General features: G+C 41.7%; 1 protein-coding gene across 1 annotated transcript in view; it reads left to right on the top strand.

The window, feature by feature from the left end:
• The window catches only part of GLDC (glycine decarboxylase), a 100,906-nt gene that overhangs the window by 73,004 nt on the left and 8,156 nt on the right, over positions 1 to 19,746 (top strand). Inside the window, exons 17-21 of the mRNA XM_047103334.1 lie at positions 5,837 to 5,962; positions 7,389 to 7,538; positions 8,764 to 8,876; positions 10,521 to 10,662; positions 13,089 to 13,200. Of these exons, the coding sequence (XP_046959290.1) occupies positions 5,837 to 5,962; positions 7,389 to 7,538; positions 8,764 to 8,876; positions 10,521 to 10,662; positions 13,089 to 13,200 (643 nt within the window). The remainder of the gene's footprint in view (positions 1 to 5,836; positions 5,963 to 7,388; positions 7,539 to 8,763; positions 8,877 to 10,520; positions 10,663 to 13,088; positions 13,201 to 19,746) is intronic.

Below are 19,746 nucleotides of genomic sequence, written 5' to 3'. Positions count from 1 at the left end.
ATTCTGATCATATGTATGCTCAAAAAATGTTTATTGAGGGGCACCTGGCTGGCTCAGTCAGTAGAGCACGCAACTCTTTATCTCAGGATCATGAGTTTGAGCCCCACGTTGGCTATAGAGATTACTTAAAAAAAATTTTTTTTTATAAAATATTTATTGAATAAGTAAATTCCCTATTGAGGATTGTCATCTCTAAGCAGCAAAAGAAGATGGTGGAGCAGAGTTCATGGTTCTGCTTCAGTTTTTGCTTTCAGTATGGGAGTCTAGTCTCCAGGGTCCAAACTGCTTGTGGAACCTGTTTAGGGACCCACAGGTGCTAATGGGCTTGACTGGACTCCACTAATCTCCAGGTAGCAGTGCCTCTAGCAGTTGATCTGACATAAGCTTCAGAGTGTGGCGAATGAGCCTGTTTCTGAGGTCTTCATTTTGGTGTTGACCAACACTGAGCGAGAACTTCCACTGAGTTGTGGAGGTGGAGTTCTTAGAGGGAGCAGTGGGTAGGGGTCGGGAGCAGGATAAAAGTGACTGCCCATCCCAGGAGACTTAGAAAAGGGTGCCAGGCTAGTTCTGGTTGCCCAAGTTAGTGGGAGTGCAGAAGCTGGTGGCCCTATCTCAGTCCATTTCTGGGTATATTAAAACTAGAAGATTATTTGTGGTTAGTTGCCTGTATTTTGCAATGGAGAATCTGAAAGCTGTTATACTTCACTTTCAAAAACGGAGGGAAAAAAGAATTTTCTTTCTCCTCCTGTTTATCCATCCTGATTTCACAGGTATGTTTTCTCAGGCCTTTGTCCTAGTTGGGGAGTAGAACTAATTTTCAAAAATCTTTGAAAAAGAGGACATCATTAATTGAATAATTATTCAATCCTGGTTACATACAAGGCACGGTGTGTGCCAGTCCTGAGTTAGATTAAGTGATAAATCAGATAGACACAGTCCCTGACACTCCAAGTTGGGTTTCCTAGTGGTTTTGAATTCTTTAAGTTTCTAAGGAAATGTTAGTTTAGAACTAGAATCATTCTTTGGACCTCAGAGTCTCAGCACTGTCATAGCATCAGAAAGGAAACATTGAAGCTCATGTTGTCCAGGGAAAGAATGGCAGGTGACTGACATTAAAAGTTCCCCCTTCTTGGGGCGCCTGGGTGGCGCAGTCGGTTAAGCGTCCGACTTCAGCCAGGTCACGATCTCGCGGTCCGTGAGTTCGAGCCCCGCGTCAGGCTCTGGGCTGATGGCTCAGAGCCTGGAGCCTGTTTCCGATTCTGTGTCTCCCTCTCTCTCTGCCCCTCCCCCGTTCATGCTCTGTCTCTCTCTGTCCCAAAAATAAATAAATGTTGAAAAAAAAAATTAAAAAAAAAAAAGTTCTCCCTTCTGTTCTTCCTCTGTGGCTTCCATGTATTAAGGTAGCCACTGGAACTCCTTGTTATACTTTCTAACCACTGTCTGGGGATCCTGGGAAGGGATCCATTTGTTCTGTGTGACCACCTCCATGTTGCCTCCTTTTCCTCATCCTCCTCCTGCCCCTGCTTTATAAAGAGATTTTTGAGATCTGCGTTGTAGTGGTCATGCTAAAACCCAGGTTGCATCAAATCTGTGATGCTCCCCACCCCTTATTGTTTCCAGGTCTCCACTCTGACATCAGGAAGTATCTGTGAATGTCCAGGAGTGGGGGACCAAACCAGAAAGGTCAAGCAGAAAGGATGAAAGAACTTTTGATTGGGCCTGGACAGAGTTCTTCTGTGACTGACAGATCCTTTATGGTTCCTTTTCATTCTCTTTGTGTTTTCCAGTCCTCTCTTCTCTGTCTGTCCCCCTGCGTGTGATGTTTCTTGTCTGACCATTGTCCACACTGCTATAACCACAGTGTCATTTTTTCATTCTGAAGGACTGCAGGAAGCTAGCCACTGAAGCTGGGGAAGGGCCGAGGGTGGGAGAGACAGGGAAGGCCACCCAGGCCCTGAGCTTGTAGAAATACAGAACTCTTAAGTTTGGAAATGTTGGCATCCTTTCTAGATTAAAGATTTTAATTAAAGCTGACATTTTCAGTTAGAGAAGAAAATGACTTATTACTCAAATAATCAGGGAGGATTTTTCCATATCAGAAGAGTCTCAGACAGCTGTTCCTGCACAATAGACCCTAATGGAATCCAGTAAAATACATCCTTCTTTTTTGAAAAGGAGTGTGGGGAAATTGTATGCTACAGAACCACCCAAGTCCCTGACGGTTCTCTTATTTCAAGCTGTTTTTTGGCAATTATTTTTCACATTTGCTCTTGGGTTAAATTTTAGAGGTTCCTAAAATGCAACAACCAAGTTCTTGATTTACCAGTTTAATTTGGGGGACTATAAATTTGTTTAACAAACACCAGGGATTGTCTTAAACCCTTTGTAATTAACAACTCAATTTGTTAGTCCAATATTAACTTAGATTTGCTGAGCAGAGATGTGGTTTTTATACAACAGAAAATATTGACCCCACAGAAAATACCAAAAAACATCCCCCAAAATGTATATGGGAGTATTTTTCTCTTCCTAACTGCCTGAGACAAAGTAGTGGCATTTGGTTTTTAGATTTTCTTAGTGGTAAGAATTTGATTTTCCCTCACAAATGAGTACTCCTTCTTAATCCTTCACTCATTCAGCAAGTGTTGGAGAATGAGTTATGGGTTGGGTTTATACCAGGTACATTGGGGAGTTAGAAAAACAGCATCCATCTAAATGCTCCAAAGAGGATTTGTTTTATATAAACTAAAGCATCACATCCATTCCCTTGTGACCGCACAATTTTAAAGTGAGGCAAAACCAACATTAAATAAAATTATAGAAAAAAAATACTAAAGTTTCCTAATTTTACATAGAAAAACAGAACTGTATAATAGCAACATATAAATGAGTCACTGACAAAACCGCTGAGACTTTTTCTGCTGCTCCTTATATCAGGATATGTATTAGTTTTCTGTGGCTGCTGTAACAAATTCTTACAAACTTAATGGCTTGAAAAAACAAAAATTTATCTTCTCAGTTATGGAGTCCAGAAGTCTGAAATTGGTTTCCCTTGGCTAAAGTCAAGGTATTGGTAAGGCAGTCTCCTTTGGGAGGATCCATGAGAGAAAATGTTTCTTTGCCTCTCTGGATGCCTCCTGCATTCCTTAGCTTGGGGCCCCTTCTTGCCATCACTCCATCCTCTTGTTCATCCTTCAAATTTCCTGTCGTTTTTATTTTTTTTTTTAATTTTTTTTTCAGTGTTTATTTATTTTTGACAGAGAGAGACAGAGCATGAACGGGGGAGGGGCAGAGAGAGAGGGAGACACAGAATCGGAAACAGGCTCCAGGTTCTGAGCCATCAGCCCAGAGCCTGACGTGGGGCTCGAACTCACGGACCGCGAGATCGTGACCTGGCTGAAGTCGGACGCTTAACCGACTGCGCCACCCAGGCGCCCCATCCTGTCGTTTTTAAAAGTATTTTTTAAATGTTTATTTTTGAGAGAGAGAGAGAAAGAGAGTGTGTGTGCACGTGCATGCAAGTTGGGAAGGGGCAGGCAGGGTGGAGACAGAGGATCCAGCAGAAAGCCTGATGTGGGGCTCGAATCCATGAACCACGAGATCATGACCTGAGCTAAAGTCTGATGCTTAACTGACTGGCCACCCAGGCGCCCCCATTCATCATATTTTCTACTTACTTTGTTGTCAAACCTCCACCTGCCTCCCTCTGCTGAGAGTACTGGGGAATGTGTTTAGGGTCCACTGATAATCCAGACAGATTTCAAAATCCTTAATTTCTCATCTCATGAGCCTGAAGTTAATCGCATTTTCAAAGTCCCTTTTGCCATAAGGATACATCCATTGATTCTGAGAATTAGAACATGGGCATTTGAAGGGGTACTCAGCGTACCATAGGATGGTTTGACATTTTTACCTTGAATATATTTATTTCAGCAGAACTTCCCTGGTATGAATTCTTAATTTAGGCCTTTAGCCAATGTTTTATATTCATTAATTTTTTTTTTTTTAATTTTTATTTGAGGGGTGCCTGGTGGCTCAGTCGGTTAAGCGTCCAACTTCAGCTCAGGTCATGATCTTGTGGTCTGTGGATTCAAGCCCCACATCGGGCTCTGTGCTGACAGCTAGCTCAGAGCCTGGAGCCTGTTTCAGATTCTGTGTTTCCTTCTATTTCTGCTCTTCCCTGCTTGTACTTTGTCTCTCTCAAAAATAAATAAACATTTAAAAAATTTAAAACTTTCTTTTAGCTTAAGTATGGTTGACTGTATTCACTTTTAATGTTTGCCTTTTCCTTTGTGATCAATGTTCTGCCCAGAAGGGATCCTTTTATCCAAAGATCCTTTGGTAAAATAAAAATACCTTATGGGAAAGGACAAGTGTCTCCAGCTTTGGTTCTGAGAAATTAAACTCAATAAAATAGGGGAGCATTCAAACAAGAAAAAGGATTTGAATACAACACTGTATAACCAGCATGAGACAAATAACTGTTCAAAAGAGGCACAAACCTTCTGTCAACAGAAGAGTAACACTTTGCCTCTGGCAAACAGTTGTCTTTGTGTACTCCTGTGCTTTTCTGAAGTAGACACCTTTGCTGTTTTTGAGGAAATACCTGCAGAGCAAAGTTTTCTCTCCATAAGGCCATTTCTGTAATGCCCATCCATTTCTCTTCAAGGGGTTGCAATATTAGTTCTGGGACTTAAAAAAAAAAAAGGAGGATTATTTTCAGGGTGATCATTGTTTCTCCTTATTGCTTTCTTTTGGTAAAACCTCTTGTGATGCAGTTTCCTGCAGTGCAGCATCATCAGATCTATCAGAGCACGTGTGTTCACTTGTCTTCACATGATTTGTAGGAGGAAATGAAAATGATTTAAATCTGGGAATTCTAAAATTGTACCCACCCTCCACCTTCTGTAAGAATTCAACTTATCTTTAAATGTTAGCTTAGGCTCTAGCTCTTGAATCACCCTCCCTTGACCTCTTCCACTTGAAACAATACCCCCCTTATTCTGAGTTTCTATGGCACCTGTTTATACATTTACCAGCATTGTCAATGTGCCCAGGACAGGTATTGATTGGTTTTCATGCTTGCTGTATGATTCTCATGGCAATTCATTGCACAGAATAAGCATCCAGTAAATGGTGCCATAATTGGTGTGTCAGCATAGGAAGACCTTGGAATTATGTCTACTGTTATCATCTCTCCTGGATCTCAGCAAAGTGAAGCAGAGAACTGAAGCTGTGATGTGGGCAGTTGGGTCCTAGAGTTTAACTTCTAATCTCATGTTCTTATAAGATACTTTCTACATATAACTGAGACAAGGTCAGAATAAGCACTGACCTGTGTTTTGGTGTGCTGAGATAAGGGAGGACAATACTGATTAATATTATAGGAATCTTTAAAAATTGTTTATTCATCGTTTATTCATTTTTGAGAGACAGAGTGCAAATGGTGGAGAGGCAGAGAGAGAGAGGAACACAATCTGAAGCAGGCTTCAGGCTCTGAGCTATCAGCACAGAGCCTGATGTGGGGCTTGAGCCTACAAACTGTGAGATCATGACCTGAGCCGAAGTAAAATGCTTAACTGACTCAGCCACCCAGGTGTCCCTACAGGAATATTTAAAGAGCGGTATTTGTGGATTCAAACGGAACCTGCCCTTTTGGACATTGTTTTACAATACAGTAATAATGAAATTATAGCAGATTTCAGAGTTATGGTCAGTTTAAATAAAGCATGTGGCACCTATTTAATCTGTGCTCCAAGCATGTTGTAGGACTTTTCTCTCATGAATAGCCTGGTGATGATTTTTTCTGCTTCCTTCCTTTCATTCCATTCCTAAGGTTTGCCTCATTCCAAAATCAGCACATGGGACCAATCCTGCAAGTGCCCACATGGCAGGCATGAAGATTCAGCCTGTGGAGGTGGATAAATATGGGAATATCGACACAGCTCACCTCAAGGCCATGGTACTAGTCTTCCGCTAAACAGATGGAAGAGGTCTGGGTTGAGAAGAGGTGGTGGGAAGAAGGGACTGGATAGTTTATAGCAACATTGTCTTTCTTTGCATTCTAATTAAAAGACTGCAGTTTCTCCTGAATGGGTCTGGGGAAAATGGCATAAAATCAGAAAACCTGTCTCTGTAAGAAAAATAAAAAGCAACAGTCACATTTTTGGTCCAGAATAAAACCGAACATAGTCTACTTTACCTCTTCCTTCACCAGTCAGGGACAAGGTCCTTTAAACTGAAATCCTATTCTCTTAATTCGTGCATATGTAAGAAACTGAATGAATTATTCATGGTCATAGTAAGGCTACTCCTTGTAGGGCCTGCCTGTCTCCTTCTGCCCACCTTCCCCCTTCTTCCCCTATTAATAACCAAACAGGCAGTCACAGTTGTTCTCAATCTTTGTGTTGGGAATTAAAACATACATGTAGATTTTATAAATGTGTGTGACTGTCCCAGCCATTACCTGCTGAATTTGGGGCGGCATTCCACTCCTTTCTGCAACACCAACCCCTCACTCCCAACCTCCCAACCTCCAGGAAGAGGTTGCCTAGCAACTGTATCTGCTTTCCACTGGTGGACTGGAGGCTGCATCTTAAGAGGGAAGGAAATCAGTTGAATAGCAATGTGATTTTGTCAAGGTTATTAGGCATGGAGACAGAGAACTTCATGTAACTGCCTTCAAAGGAAGCTGAAAATAGCACTGTTAGTCTCTCCCAACCATCCCCACCTATTCAGCACCCCACAAAGTTTTTACCCACAGATATTCTGGGGCAGTGCTTGTAATTACTAAGTTTCCCCAATATAGGATATGACCTTTAAATTTTTTTTTTTTTTTTTTCCATACGAGCTTGCTCTGAGTCACTGGCCAAAAAAAACCCCCAGGAATATGCCTTTTATATGTTTGCTTTCTGTGAAAAGGAAACATGAGGGAGATTTTTTTTTTTTAAATCAGAGCAGAACACTCCTTGTGGGAATTCTAATTTCAACAGAATGAGAGGGAAAGGGAATAAGGGTGGATTATGGCAAGATGAGCAGAGAGAGATTAACTGTGAGAATAGACATGTCCATAACGAAAAAGATCTGAAGTAATTATTGAGATGACTAAAACCAAAGGAAAACCTAGGAGAGTTGAGCCCAAAATACCCAACTTCCAAACAGTTTTTTGGTCTTGATCATGGAGACTTAGTTTGAAGGGATTTTGTTGTTTCTTTGGAATGACTTAGGAAAGGAGTAATGGATTTTATTGTCATCATAGTTTGAGACAATTCTAGAAATGAAAAGACCAAAAAAATCACCTTTCCTAATCCTGTAAGGTAAAAGCAATGGTTTGGGCAACAAATAAACAGTTCCTCTTCTGTCTCCCTCTGCCCTTTTCTATCCCATAGGTGGATAAACACAAGGAGAACCTGGCAGCAATCATGATTACATACCCATCCACCAATGGGGTGTTTGAAGAGAACATTGGTGATGTGTGTGACCTGATCCACCAACATGGAGGACAGGTCTATCTAGATGGGGCAAATATGAATGCACAGGTGAGCAACAGAAGAGGGACTCCCTGAGAAAGTGACAGAAAAATATTATTTTCCTCTGATTTCTTGACAATTGTCTTAAAACATGATACTGAATTCAGAAATGAGGTTGACTTTCTGTATTGCCAACTTCAAGGAAAGTACCACAATTTCACTGAGATCAGATTTGAAGGGGGCAATAGGGGAGGTTGGGGGAGATAAAAAGGTTGACAGGAAGCATGGAATAAACTGAATGTCAGAGCGTTTGATCTCTCTTGGGTGCTACAGCTATGAAGGTCTCCTGACTCCCTATGGAAATTCCCATGTTCTAGCCACTGGTGGATACTGATCTCCCATGGCAATGGACAAGTCCTTAATCTGGCTTCAATTTCATCAGTGTAAAATAGCTGAATGGTTCTGTCCCTGAAGGGCCAATCCTAACTGTGTTTGTTGGGGGTGGGGTGTAATGTGCACCTCTCTGCAAATGCTTTAGGGGTTCATTGGAGCAGAAGTTTCAGTTTCAGAGTTTTCTTAACTTCTTTGTCATTATTTTGTGATTGTGGGTTGTTTGTTGTTTGTTTGCTGTTTGTTTGCTGTTTGTTGTTTTGTTTTGCTTTACCATTTCAAACTCTTTCTGCTTTTCTTTGCTTCTTTCTGATTCCCTTTGTAAGTGTAGTTGACAGATTGTCTATTGCTAAGAGTTCAGGAATGTACTCTTTATGTTTGGCACTTAATTTATGTTCAAAATTAGCCCTAATGCCTAAGTGGCAGGAAGGCCTGTTGTGACTGGTATTAGGGTGGTCTCAGGAAAACTTCCTTCCTTTCTTCGCCTTGGTTCAGCATCCTATCAGGTAGCCTTCCAGTCTCTTTCATTGGGGTACCCAAAATGCATGATGCTCAAAGCCAACCATGCGGGGGAAGTAGCATTGCTGGTCTGAATGTCATCTGTTTCTGCAGCAAGGAGGTACTTCCCTTTTGCTCATGGTGTTTCCTCTCCTCAAATCCGTATTTTGAAATCTAAATTAGGCTAAATGGTCAATTGCTGTTTCCACAGAAACCATAAGCCAGGCTGCTTATGGGATGTCAGATTTTGAATGTGGAACTCTTCCGGTATTAAGAACATTTCTGTGAACAGTGCTGCCTGCCTTTCCTCTGAGAGGAGAAGCTGCAGCAAATAGCATGGCTGCCTTTCCAGAATATCCTTGCAAGCTCTTGACTTTTGCTTTTGGCTCTTTTCCCTTTGTGGTAGGTGGGAATCTGTCGTCCTGGAGATTTTGGGTCTGATGTCTCACACCTAAATCTTCACAAGACCTTCTGCATTCCCCACGGAGGAGGTGGCCCTGGCATGGGGCCCATTGGCGTGTGAGTTCCGGGCTGCTCATTTCAGGGGTTTTGGAGACTGAGAATGAAAGAATGGCTCCAAGTTTGCTGTTCTTCTCATCGAGGTCTTCAAGTGTCATGGACACCGTCATATCTAGTCCTCCTTTAGGGGCTGGAGAGAAGCAGTGAGAGGGGTGATAACTTAGACTTCCAAGATGTTTTCTCTTTTTTTTTTTTCTGTCTTTTAAAAAAAGAAATCAGCTGTTGGTTACATTGAAAGTGAATTAACAACCAAAGGAACTTATAGTAGAAAAGTGCTACAAAAGGCCATATTTCATTTTTTCTCATTGCCACGTATGGCCTTTTGTAGCAACGTGGATGGAACTGGAGAGTGTGATGCTAAGTGAAATAAGCCATACAGAGAAAGACAGATACCATATGGTTTCACTCTTATGTGGATCCTGAGAAACTTAACAGGAACCCATGGGGGAGGGGAAGGAAAAAAAAAAAAAAAAAAAGGACGTTAGAGTGGGAGAGAGCCAAAGCATAAGAGACTGTTAAAAACTGAGAACAAACTGAGGGTTGATGGGGGGTGGGAGGGAGGGGCGGGTGGGTGATGGGTATTGAGGAGGGCACCTTTTGGGATGAGCACTGGGTGTTGTATGGAAACCAATTTGTCAATAAACTTCATATAAAAAAAAAAAAAAAAAAAAGAAAAGTGCTTGCCTGGGGCTGGGGAGCAGGGGATGGGTAGGGAGAGGTTGGTAAAGGGTACAAACTTTCAGCCGTAGATGACCCGGTGATTTAGTTGATAACACTATATTGTATAATTGAAATTTGTAAGAGAGTAGAACTTAAGTGTTCTCAGGAAAGAAAAAAAGAAAGAAAGAAAGAAAGGAAGAAAAGAGAGGGGAGGAGAGAGGGAAAAAGGAAGGGAAAGGAAGCAGTGAATTGGATATAAGGTGTTGAACCCTTTGCAGCCTGAACTCTGATTACATCTGAGATAAGCAGGAAACAAACCTTGTTACTGGAATAATTGGATGAGATCATAATAGCACTAAAGGAGTATCTTGCAGCTGTTGATAACTTTTTACACTGAAATTGAATCATCTTGTGAAGATGATGCTGATCAGCCATTTCCTGAGTTTCTAAAGTTTTCTAAACATGGACCAAAGGTCCCAGTCTTCAGATTGCTGGGAGTCTGGCCCTCTTGCTTTTTATTATTATTATTATTATTATTTATAGTAAGTGGGGGCACTTCAGTGCCTTAGATATGCGGGAGGCGGCTGAGTAGCATTCATAGGCTGGCCTCTGATGTGTAGGCCCTGTGGCTCCTCAGAAGCACCCTCTATCCCTTAGATGCCTTGGGAAAGAGTGTGGGGCAGGGAGGTCTCCACATCCTGGTGAGTCCATGAATCCACAAGCTATTTCATGGCTGCCTACATGAAATCTGCCAAATCCTCTGCCACAGTTCTCCAGTGAGCTGCTGGGACACTGATGGCTGGTGAGGAGGAAGAAGAATGGAACACTTCCTGAACATCTGTCTCTTAGCAGGCGTCAGATCCCTTCTGCTCTGAGTTTCTCTACTAGGAATAGAGCTTCCCAAGAGGGCCCAGCACTTACTTGTGTGTTTGGTTGGTCTGGATCTTTTTGATATCTTCTGAATTTGTGCTTGAAAAAATACAGGAAGAAGCACCTTGCTCCTTTTCTGCCCAATCATCCGATCATTTCAGTAAAGCCATGTGAGGATAACCGGCCTGTGGGTACTGTCAGCGCAGCCCCATGGGGCTCCAGTTCCATCCTGCCCATTTCATGGGCTTACATTAAGGTGAGGCCTGTGACTGTGTTAGGCCGGTGGGGGATGTGATATGTGGGTGGGAAACTAAGTCTGTAGACTTTCTTCTTGACTTAAAAATGAAGTCCGTGATCTGAGATGGAGTTCAGTGAACATTGCTGACTTGGGTGGAAGAAACCTTCTTAAAAAGATCAGCTAAAATTTATTTCATCTCTTCGTTATGCTTCCTTGGAGCTCTCATAGTGAGTTTACCATCAGAGAAACTGACATGCCAGATATGTTTTCCAGACAAAGTTCCATGAGTCATATGGATATTCTGGTTACATCATTTGATTTCCTGTAGGATTTGTATAGCCCCTTGCAAGTGAAAAACAGTGTACATACTAATTATTACAGAAGGTTGAAATCCTAGGATAAATTTTAGAAATCTCATTTTGGCTTAGATTTCTTATGAGCCTGGAGGGTAAGATGAAAAAGTAGCAGAAATTTGCTTATCTGGTGGTTTCCCTAAGCTCTTTGCCCTTTAGAGTCTGTGGAACTGTAATTCTCTGGGGTAATTAAACTTTGTTAGAGAACAGCTTTCCTTCCTTTGTGTTTCTCCAAAAAAACACTAGGGCCATAGTTTATTTTATACAGCTCTTGTTCAAACTGGCTTGCCTACCTCCTGGGCTAAGACTGTACATTGGACAGGAACACTTGTTCAGTGGCTAATTAGAACAGCCTTCCCAAACTGTCTTCCCTCCTTAAAGGAGGGTGAAACAAGACTCTCAAACTCAGCTGTGCAAATCATGTTGGATGACTCTCTGGGGCTGGCTGTTACTCTTTAACAGTGTGGCATTTATGATTCTTAATGAAAACTTTCTGGGAAGCAGAAACAACAATTCTGTACCCCGGAGACTAGAACCTGCTTTTAAAAATGATACTTGAGTTATTTTACAGGCAGTAACAACAAAAACAATCATAGTAAAGGTCTGCTTCTTTGCAAACAGAATCTTATTCCTAGGTTCCTTTTGGTCCCTAGATCATGTAAACGTGGGTTATTATGGATGTGTTTGGGTTGGAGATGATTTCCCACATTTAAAAAGTAAATGCCCCCAGGCTGGTTTGGCCATATGCCAGGAGTACCAGACAGAACCTCAGATAACAATGAAGTAAGTAAAGTAAATTTAAAAATACCCCTCTGACTTTGACCCCTCTCTTTGTTTCATGCTGTTGTAACTTGCCACCTGGGCATTAGAACTACCTTCTTTCCCTACTGCAGCCCATTGTGGACACTCCCTATAGGACTGCAAGATTCTACCGAAGAGCCAGAATTATCTTATGGTTTCCTTTTGCCTCTACTTCTCAGTCTTACTAGCCTACACAGAATTCTTAGGGGATTTATCCCAAAACACACATTCTTAGGCCCAATCCCAGAGAAAATCAAATTCAGCATATGACTGGGTAGGGCTTTGGCCATCAAGCTTCCAAGTGATTCTGGTGCATGAGTGGAGAGACATGGCTGGCTGAACCAAATCCAAGTTCTTTGTGGCAAAGGTTCCAGGCTTGCAAGAAGTTGTCACAACCCACCAACCTCTATAGTAACCTCCAGACTGCAACCATGTGCCTTTACCTCTACACCTTGGTTTTGGCCATTCTTCTCAGCTGGAGTGTCTTCCCCATTCTTTTTGCTTCACCAAATTCTACCCATTTGTAGATTTCCACTCAAGTACTAACTCTTACTCTGGGAACCCTTCTTTTCCAGCCAGGCAAGATGTGTCCTTTCCTTCCTTTGGACTTTGGTGTCTCTATTTTTTATTTGATGCTTTCTCACTTGCTTTATACTAGTTATGTATTTAATACATATTAATCCCCATCATACATGAGGTATTCTGGGAAGAATGTAGGCAATAAAAATTGATGCAGTGTTGATTTTAAGCTTTTTGCTGGTGATGATGTTCACCTGGTATAATCACAGGGACCTAGGAACCACCAGAACAGGGTAAGATCAAGCCTGGCAGTTGTTAAATGTATAAATAACTCTGACTATGGTCAATTGGAAGACAAACCATACCAAATTGATTCAGTGAGGATTTTGGTCAATATCCCATTAGATTCCTGGCAATTATCAAGATAATCTCAAATGCATAAACAAACAAAAACATTCCCAAATGAGTGTAGTCTAAGTTTCTTTTTCCTCTTTAGGTAACATAATAGTCAGCAATCAATTTTGCCTCTGTTACTTTGTTCCGTGTTGTTACTTTGTTATTACTTTGTTATTTTTATAAGAAATACAAAGTTATGTTCAAAGGAGAAAACCAAAAATCATTTCAGCATCAGAGAAGACTGGAAGACATCTTTGTTGGGATTGACACTGGGCTGACTCCCTTTGAGGGTGGGATTTACTTGGGTATGTCTTTCATTAGTGCCCCTTGGGTTTAACCTGTTCCATGGCTGATGACTCTTTCTCTCTGTTGCAGATGATGGGAGGCAAAGGCCTTAAACAGGCCACAGAAATTGCTATATTAAATGCCAACTACATGGCCAAGCGATTAGAAAAACACTATAGAGTCCTTTTCCGGGGTGCAAGAGGCAAGTATCAATCACAGTCTACTATCACCTTGGTTTTTTTCTTGACCAGGTTTGACCTAGTAAATGTTTTCTGTGGTGGGTAGGAAATTTTCGTTTCTTTGCATATATAAATCATAGTTATTGGAAATAACTTCAATTGAGTGAACAGGTTAGGAGTATCACTATTTGCAAGGCTGTGTGATGCAGTAGCCTACACAGCCCAGGTCAACAAGGAGCCCACAGCATGGGGAGATGTATATATAAATACCATGCACTCTTAACCTCACAAAGTGCTATGGGAATGGCTCCAGAAGAGTGGAGTAATTCAGACTGGGCAGAGGAAGTGCAGAATAGTTGGGAGAGCCTTCTGGGAGGAGACACTTGAGATGAGCCTGGAAAGGAGAGTATCAGACCCCAGTAAACAGAAATACCGGAGCAAGAAAGAATTGTGTAGGTGGTGAGAAGCTTGTTGGGGGGTTGTTGAATGGAATAGGAGGAAGGAGAGCAGATGAAGGTGAAGTTGGAGAGGCCAACTTAAGTCTTGGAAGGCTCTTGACTTTACCCTTGATGACAGCCATGAAAGGTTTTTTGAGTAGCGGAGTGACAGGATTAAGAGAAGGTAAACTCATTTCAAAAATGGCAAGGGAAGAAGATCCTATTAGAAGTAGGATCAGTAGGGCTTAGTTACTGATTAATTAAATGTGAAGTGAAATTCTATGTAAGCCTTTTATGCTTATAATAGAGGAACAGCAGAGAGAATAATAGTAGGGGAACCAAGTCATCCTGGAAGTGATAGGAGAGGATGGAGCCAGATAGCTTTGCAGAAATTTGGCTTAGGCACAGAATCTAAGAGCAGACTCTTGGAAATGGTGAAACTCAAGGAAAGAGTTTTGAGAAACCAGAGCAAAGCCCTGCAAGCAGATGGCTACCTTAAGAGGGATGTGGCACCTGGATGGCTCAATTGGTTAAGCGGCCAACTGTTGATGTCAGCTCATGTCATGATCTCACAGTTCATGAGTTTGAGCCCTGTGTCGGCTTCCATGCTGACAGTGTGGAGCCTGCTGGAGATTCTCTCTCTCCTTCTCTGCCCCTTCTGCAGTCTCTCTCTCTCTCTCTCTCTCTCTCAAAATAAATTAAAAAAAAAAAAAAAGGCAGGATGAGCATAGGGGACTCCAGTGAGAGAGGTCTCCCTGCTTGAGGCAGCTGTAGGACCCTGCAGCATTTGTCACAATGCCTCTCCCTAGAGAAGCCCCTGCTTGTCCTGCCTGCCTATGTTCTGGCCTCACACCTCCTCCCTGAAGCCTCTTTTTCCTGGTGGAGAGAACTTCTCCCTCCTCTTGGCTCCCTCTGCTACTGAGGATTTCTCCCACTCAGTTTATTGTCTGGCTCTGTCCATCAGACCTTGAACTCCTTCAGGGTAAAGACTGTGCCTGCTTCCATTCTCGAGCACCAATCCCTGGCATCATGCCTGCCCCAGTACAAATGTATTGCACAACAGGGAGAGACAGAATGGTGTTCTGGTAGGAGTCTTAAAAGAAGATTTGCCTGTAACAATTAGCAATCCTTTGGTCACCTTTGAAAGAATTGGAACAAAAATGGTAAGGCAGATGCCAAACCGCAATGAGTTGAGAATGGATTGAGGGTGGGGAGGACAAAGGAGAAGCAGTCATGGTTTGGGGGAGTTTGGTGGTAAAGCAGGGGTACATGTGGAAGCTATTTCAGTAAGATGCAGTTTTGTTTTGAAATCAGTAGAGGATTTAAAACTGCCAGAGAAATGGCTTTGAAGAGGGAAGAGTGAAGCTACAATAGAGGAAATAGTAGATGGGGGAACAAAGTTATACTGGAGGTAATAGGAGGAGATGGCCCTAAGACACACAGCACATTGGCTGTGAGCACAGAATTGGAGATCAGGGACAGATGGGGACTTGGAGCTTGGAGCAGACAGACAGCAGCATGCCCAGACCTGGGCCACAGGATGAGACCTCGCTTTGGCTCTTGATTTCTCCAGCTCAGGCAGAGTATACGTCTACATCTGTCATCTTTAATTTAAAGGCTGGTCTTGCCTTAAAAATATGTATCCAAAGACGTGGTTCTATAGTTTGAAAACAGGAAAGAACTAAATAGCCAGAAGCTCTAAATAACCAGAATGCTCCCTAGAGATTAGGAAAAAAAATTGTGGGCAATATGTCTCTAAGCAACACAATAAAATGCTTCTGAAGTGGGTATTAACCTACAAGAGCTACTAATTAATTCAAATATAGCTCCTGCTCTGTGAAATGCATCCTGTTATGTATTGGCCTTCAGGATAAGTTTAAGTATTTGTTTTGTCTGATTATATAAGTAATATGTATATGCTCAACATGGAAAATTTGGAAAATTAAAAATCTGAGGAAGAAAATGTAAATGATTCATGGTTTTGGTAAGCAGACATAACCACTATTAATATTTCACTGTATTCCTTCTCATCTTACTTTTAGACCATTGAACCAGTATTACAGTTTGTGTCCTGTTTTTTAATTTTATCTTATATTGTGATCATTTCCCCATGTTGTTAAGTGTTCTTTGAAAGAGGCTACATTGATTCATTTGTTTGGATATACCAGGATTCCACGAATTCTGTCATGTTTTCCCCTAGTCATTTGCATCTGTAACATGCTGCAATGGATATCTTTTACTTAGATTTTTAAAAAAACATCTCTGATTATTTCCTTAGAGCTGCAGAAGAGAAATTATTATCTCAGAGTGTGAATGCATTTAAGCTCTTGGTACATGTGCCCTGGTTATCCCCACAGGTGCCAATTTATTTCACTCTCATAGCATATGAAGTGACCATCATGCTGGGGACCAGTGAACACCAAGTGCCAGGCTGGGAAAAAACCCACAAACCGAAACCAAAATATCTTTCCCAATCCGGTGGCTGGAAAACGGTATTTTTGTTTTAATTGACAAGGTTTATAGGTTCCCCCCCCTTGTTTATTATTTTTTAAGGAAAAAAATTTTAATGTTTATTTTTGAGGAGGGGAGGAGGGACACAGAGAGAGAGAGAGGGAGACACAGAATCTGAAGCAGCTCCAGGCTCTGAGCTGTCAGCACAGAGCCCAATGTGGGGCTTGGACTCATGAACTGTGAGATCATGACCTGAGCTGAAGTCAGACACTTAAATGACTGAGCCACCAGGGGCCCCATGTTTATTATTTTTTAAATGTAGTTGAAACTTCCTTGTGATTAACTTAATTTGATAATTTCATTGAGACAATTCACATATCACACAAATCACCCACTTTAAATGTACAACTCACTGATTTTTAGTATGTTCACAGACTTGTGTAAATGCAAACTTTCATTTTTAAAGAGTCCATGTGATCTGGACTACATGGGGATTGGTGGCAATCCAGGAGAGAGGAAAGTGAACAAAGCAAGTGTTTCTCAGGTGCCTAACCACGTGCTTAGTGTTTGAGTGACTGCTTTAAAAACAGCGACTGTCTCAGTCCTAGGGGATTTGCAGCACAAAATGATAGATCCAGTTTCCGTTTGTTTTGACATTTTATCCCAGAATCAAACAATGAATTGTATTTCTCATCCCACACAGAGATGTATTGGTAAATACAGACCTTGTCACCTAATCCAAAAGTTCATGGAATCAAAAATTGTCTCATATTTGGTCTGGTAAACACATTTATTCTCGGACCTAAAAAAGAATTATCATTGTACCTCCTGAGGGCCCAAAATAGAAATGTTCTTAATAAGCACATTGTATTCCAAAATGTCTAATGGCAATATTAGAAGACTATTATTCATCTTAATCATATTTACTAGCTCTATATAAGACATTGTAATTACAGATGAATATGAGGCAATAATTTTAATGAACTCCAGTCTTCCCTTTATGAACCATTTCTTTGAGAGATTTGAAAACCCCAGCTGAACTGTTGAGGTTTAGGGTTTTGTGAAGCAAGGGAGTGACAGGCAAGAATTGGGAAGGGAAAAGCAGTAGTATTTAGGATGAGGAAAGAAAGGAATTACCTCAGGTAAGATAGTATATTTTTATTTATTTTTTTATTTGTTTATTTTTAAAACATTTTTAATGTTTATTTATTATTGAGAGACAAGAGCATGAGCATGGGAGGGACAGAGAGAGAGGAGGAGACACAAAACCCGAAGCAGCCTCCAGGCTGTTAGCACAGAGCCTGACGTGGGGCTTGAACTCACAGACTGTGAGATCATGACCTGAGCCGAAGTCTGACGCTTAAACGACTGAGCCACACAGGTGCCCCAAGATAGTACATTTTTAAAGGAGGAATTTAGAAAATTCACAGCTGTCTCCTCATGTGGGAGGCTAAACTCACTGATGAAAATGGAGTTCCTTTTAGTGGAGGCGGCAACTTTGTTACTATCCCAATGTTTCATTTATGTTTTAATTTTTTCAGTGCCTATCCCCTTATGACCTCAGACAAACCTAATGCTGCCTGGAAATTTCTGTTATGACTTGGTTTCCCAGTGGCCTTTACCGGCAGACATGGACTTCATGGAATGGTCTTTCATGTCCCAGGCAAGGAAGTGACCCTCCTGAGGCCAGAGGCTCTGCCTACCCGACCTCATTCCCATGGAAACATTCAGTTTTGATTCTATTAGTTATGGTCTCTGGATTGCAACTGAAAAGCTTGACTAAGCATTGATTGCTCACCTAAGCCTTAAAGAGTAGCTAGTGAGTTCCACATATCTCTAGGTAGTCATTCTGAGGATAGGAGTTGGAGGAAAGGTGTTCCAAATTTAGAGCCACGCCACTTTTATTTTGTTTTTTTGTCACCCCCTCCCTCTTCTCCCTGTTCCTTTGACTTGGTATCTTTTCAGACTCTCAGCTATAGCCATGGTTAGGCCCAGGAGAAATACCTACTCAGTGAAAATTAAACCTTGTGCTGATCAGTGTATACAATTTCTACTTCAGATTGCCCTGACTTACCACATACCACAGAAGGTTTGTGTACCTCTTCTCCTTAAAAACTACAAACACAGATGAACATCTTGGGATTTAGCCTCCAACAGCCACCAAGTTTCAATTTCATCCCTTTCAGAGCTCAGAGAGATATGCTAAAATTCTACCGTTTCCATTTGAACACATTAGAATATGGATTTAGAAAATAACATCTGAACCTCATTTCAGAAATGGAGCTCTTCCCAAACTGCCTGGTTGTGGTGGGGACACTGCAGATGTAGTCTTTGTGTTAGTGCTGGGCTGGGCTCCGTGTGATGGGGCCTTTCAGCTGTTACTGAACTTCTTGGAAGACAGCCCTCTGCCTGCCAGCAACAGTGACTTTCCTTTTCCTCCATGATGTGTCCCTCCCCTCTTCATCTCCTGCCCACTGAGGGCCCTTTAGAGCAGTGAACTTCATTACCCTTCTTTCTTGTGTCACTGTCACAGCACCGGGTGGCTGCCAGAGGCTCAGAGAAGAAAGGTCAAAGGTTGAGGCTGGGCTTCCAAAATGGGGTGGGGATAATTGGGTATTTAGGATTCCTGCACTTAAATGATCTCCACCGCCTCCCCACCCCCACCCCACCCTCACCCTTGAACATTCCAACTGGGCATTCCTTTTAAGCACTTTTTGCCCCTGACTTTACCTAGCTATGAATATAACTTCCCACTTTTGAATCACACTCCTCACAAATTTAATTTCCATCATTGTTAGAATATTTTATAATATTCAGTGACAGTATATTTAAAGCTTGAGGCTCTCATACTTTATTTTCTCACAAAATCAGTCCTTTCTTATTTATTCATTACATAAGAAGCAGAGCAGTTATGGATGATTTCAGAAGCTGTTTAGTGACTGGAGCAACTCTTCTCAGGCTTGAGGAATTATCTGCTCCATGTTATCTGTAAGTAGATTCCTTGTTTGCTGAGAGGAAAGTAGGTTAGGAAGTAATACATTATTGTCTCATCTACAGATACTTTCCTAGAAGGAAATTCATCAGATTTGGGGCCACAGAATTTGGGAAGCCCCCAGAACTGTTGTTCTATATTAATGAAAATGCTGACTTCATTGATGGTTTATTCCTGCTGATGGGTCAGTTTGTGCTGGGGAGATTGTGACCTGGGCCTAGAGAGGAAACCAGCTTACAAACTAGAGCAAAGTGAACTGACTCCCACAGACTTTGGTTTCATCTTCTTGCCACCTGTGGTGTGCTGTTTGACAGCCCCGATTTCTAATAATCAGCCTGAAGCCTGAAACCAAACCCTCAAAAGCCCCTCTGAAGAATCTCATACAATTATGTATGTGCCTTAGAGATACATGTTCCGTATATAATTACATTCACACAGATGAAACAGTTATTTGATGCTGGGGCAGAGTTATGGAGAATGGTATCAATGGACCTTTGGCTCTAGAGATATTTTGTATAAAAGGGTCAGGCCTGTGTGATGACATGTTTAACTATTGCAAATAGATTTTATATCATCAGAGTTGAAAGAATCTCATCCCCAGGAATCTCAGTCAAATGTTCCAGCAATGCACTGGCACCAAAGTTCCACCTCCCATCAGCCTCTTGCCTTGTGTGTGTTGTGCACTAAGG

Source organism: Lynx rufus, unplaced genomic scaffold (genome assembly GCF_022079265.1).
Source record: "Lynx rufus isolate CCGP_SWC_20201006 ecotype Redwood Valley unplaced genomic scaffold, mLynRuf1.p SCAF_10, whole genome shotgun sequence".
Lineage (NCBI taxonomy): Eukaryota > Metazoa > Chordata > Mammalia > Carnivora > Felidae > Lynx > Lynx rufus.
This window is presented reverse-complemented; position numbering and strand designations above follow the sequence as displayed.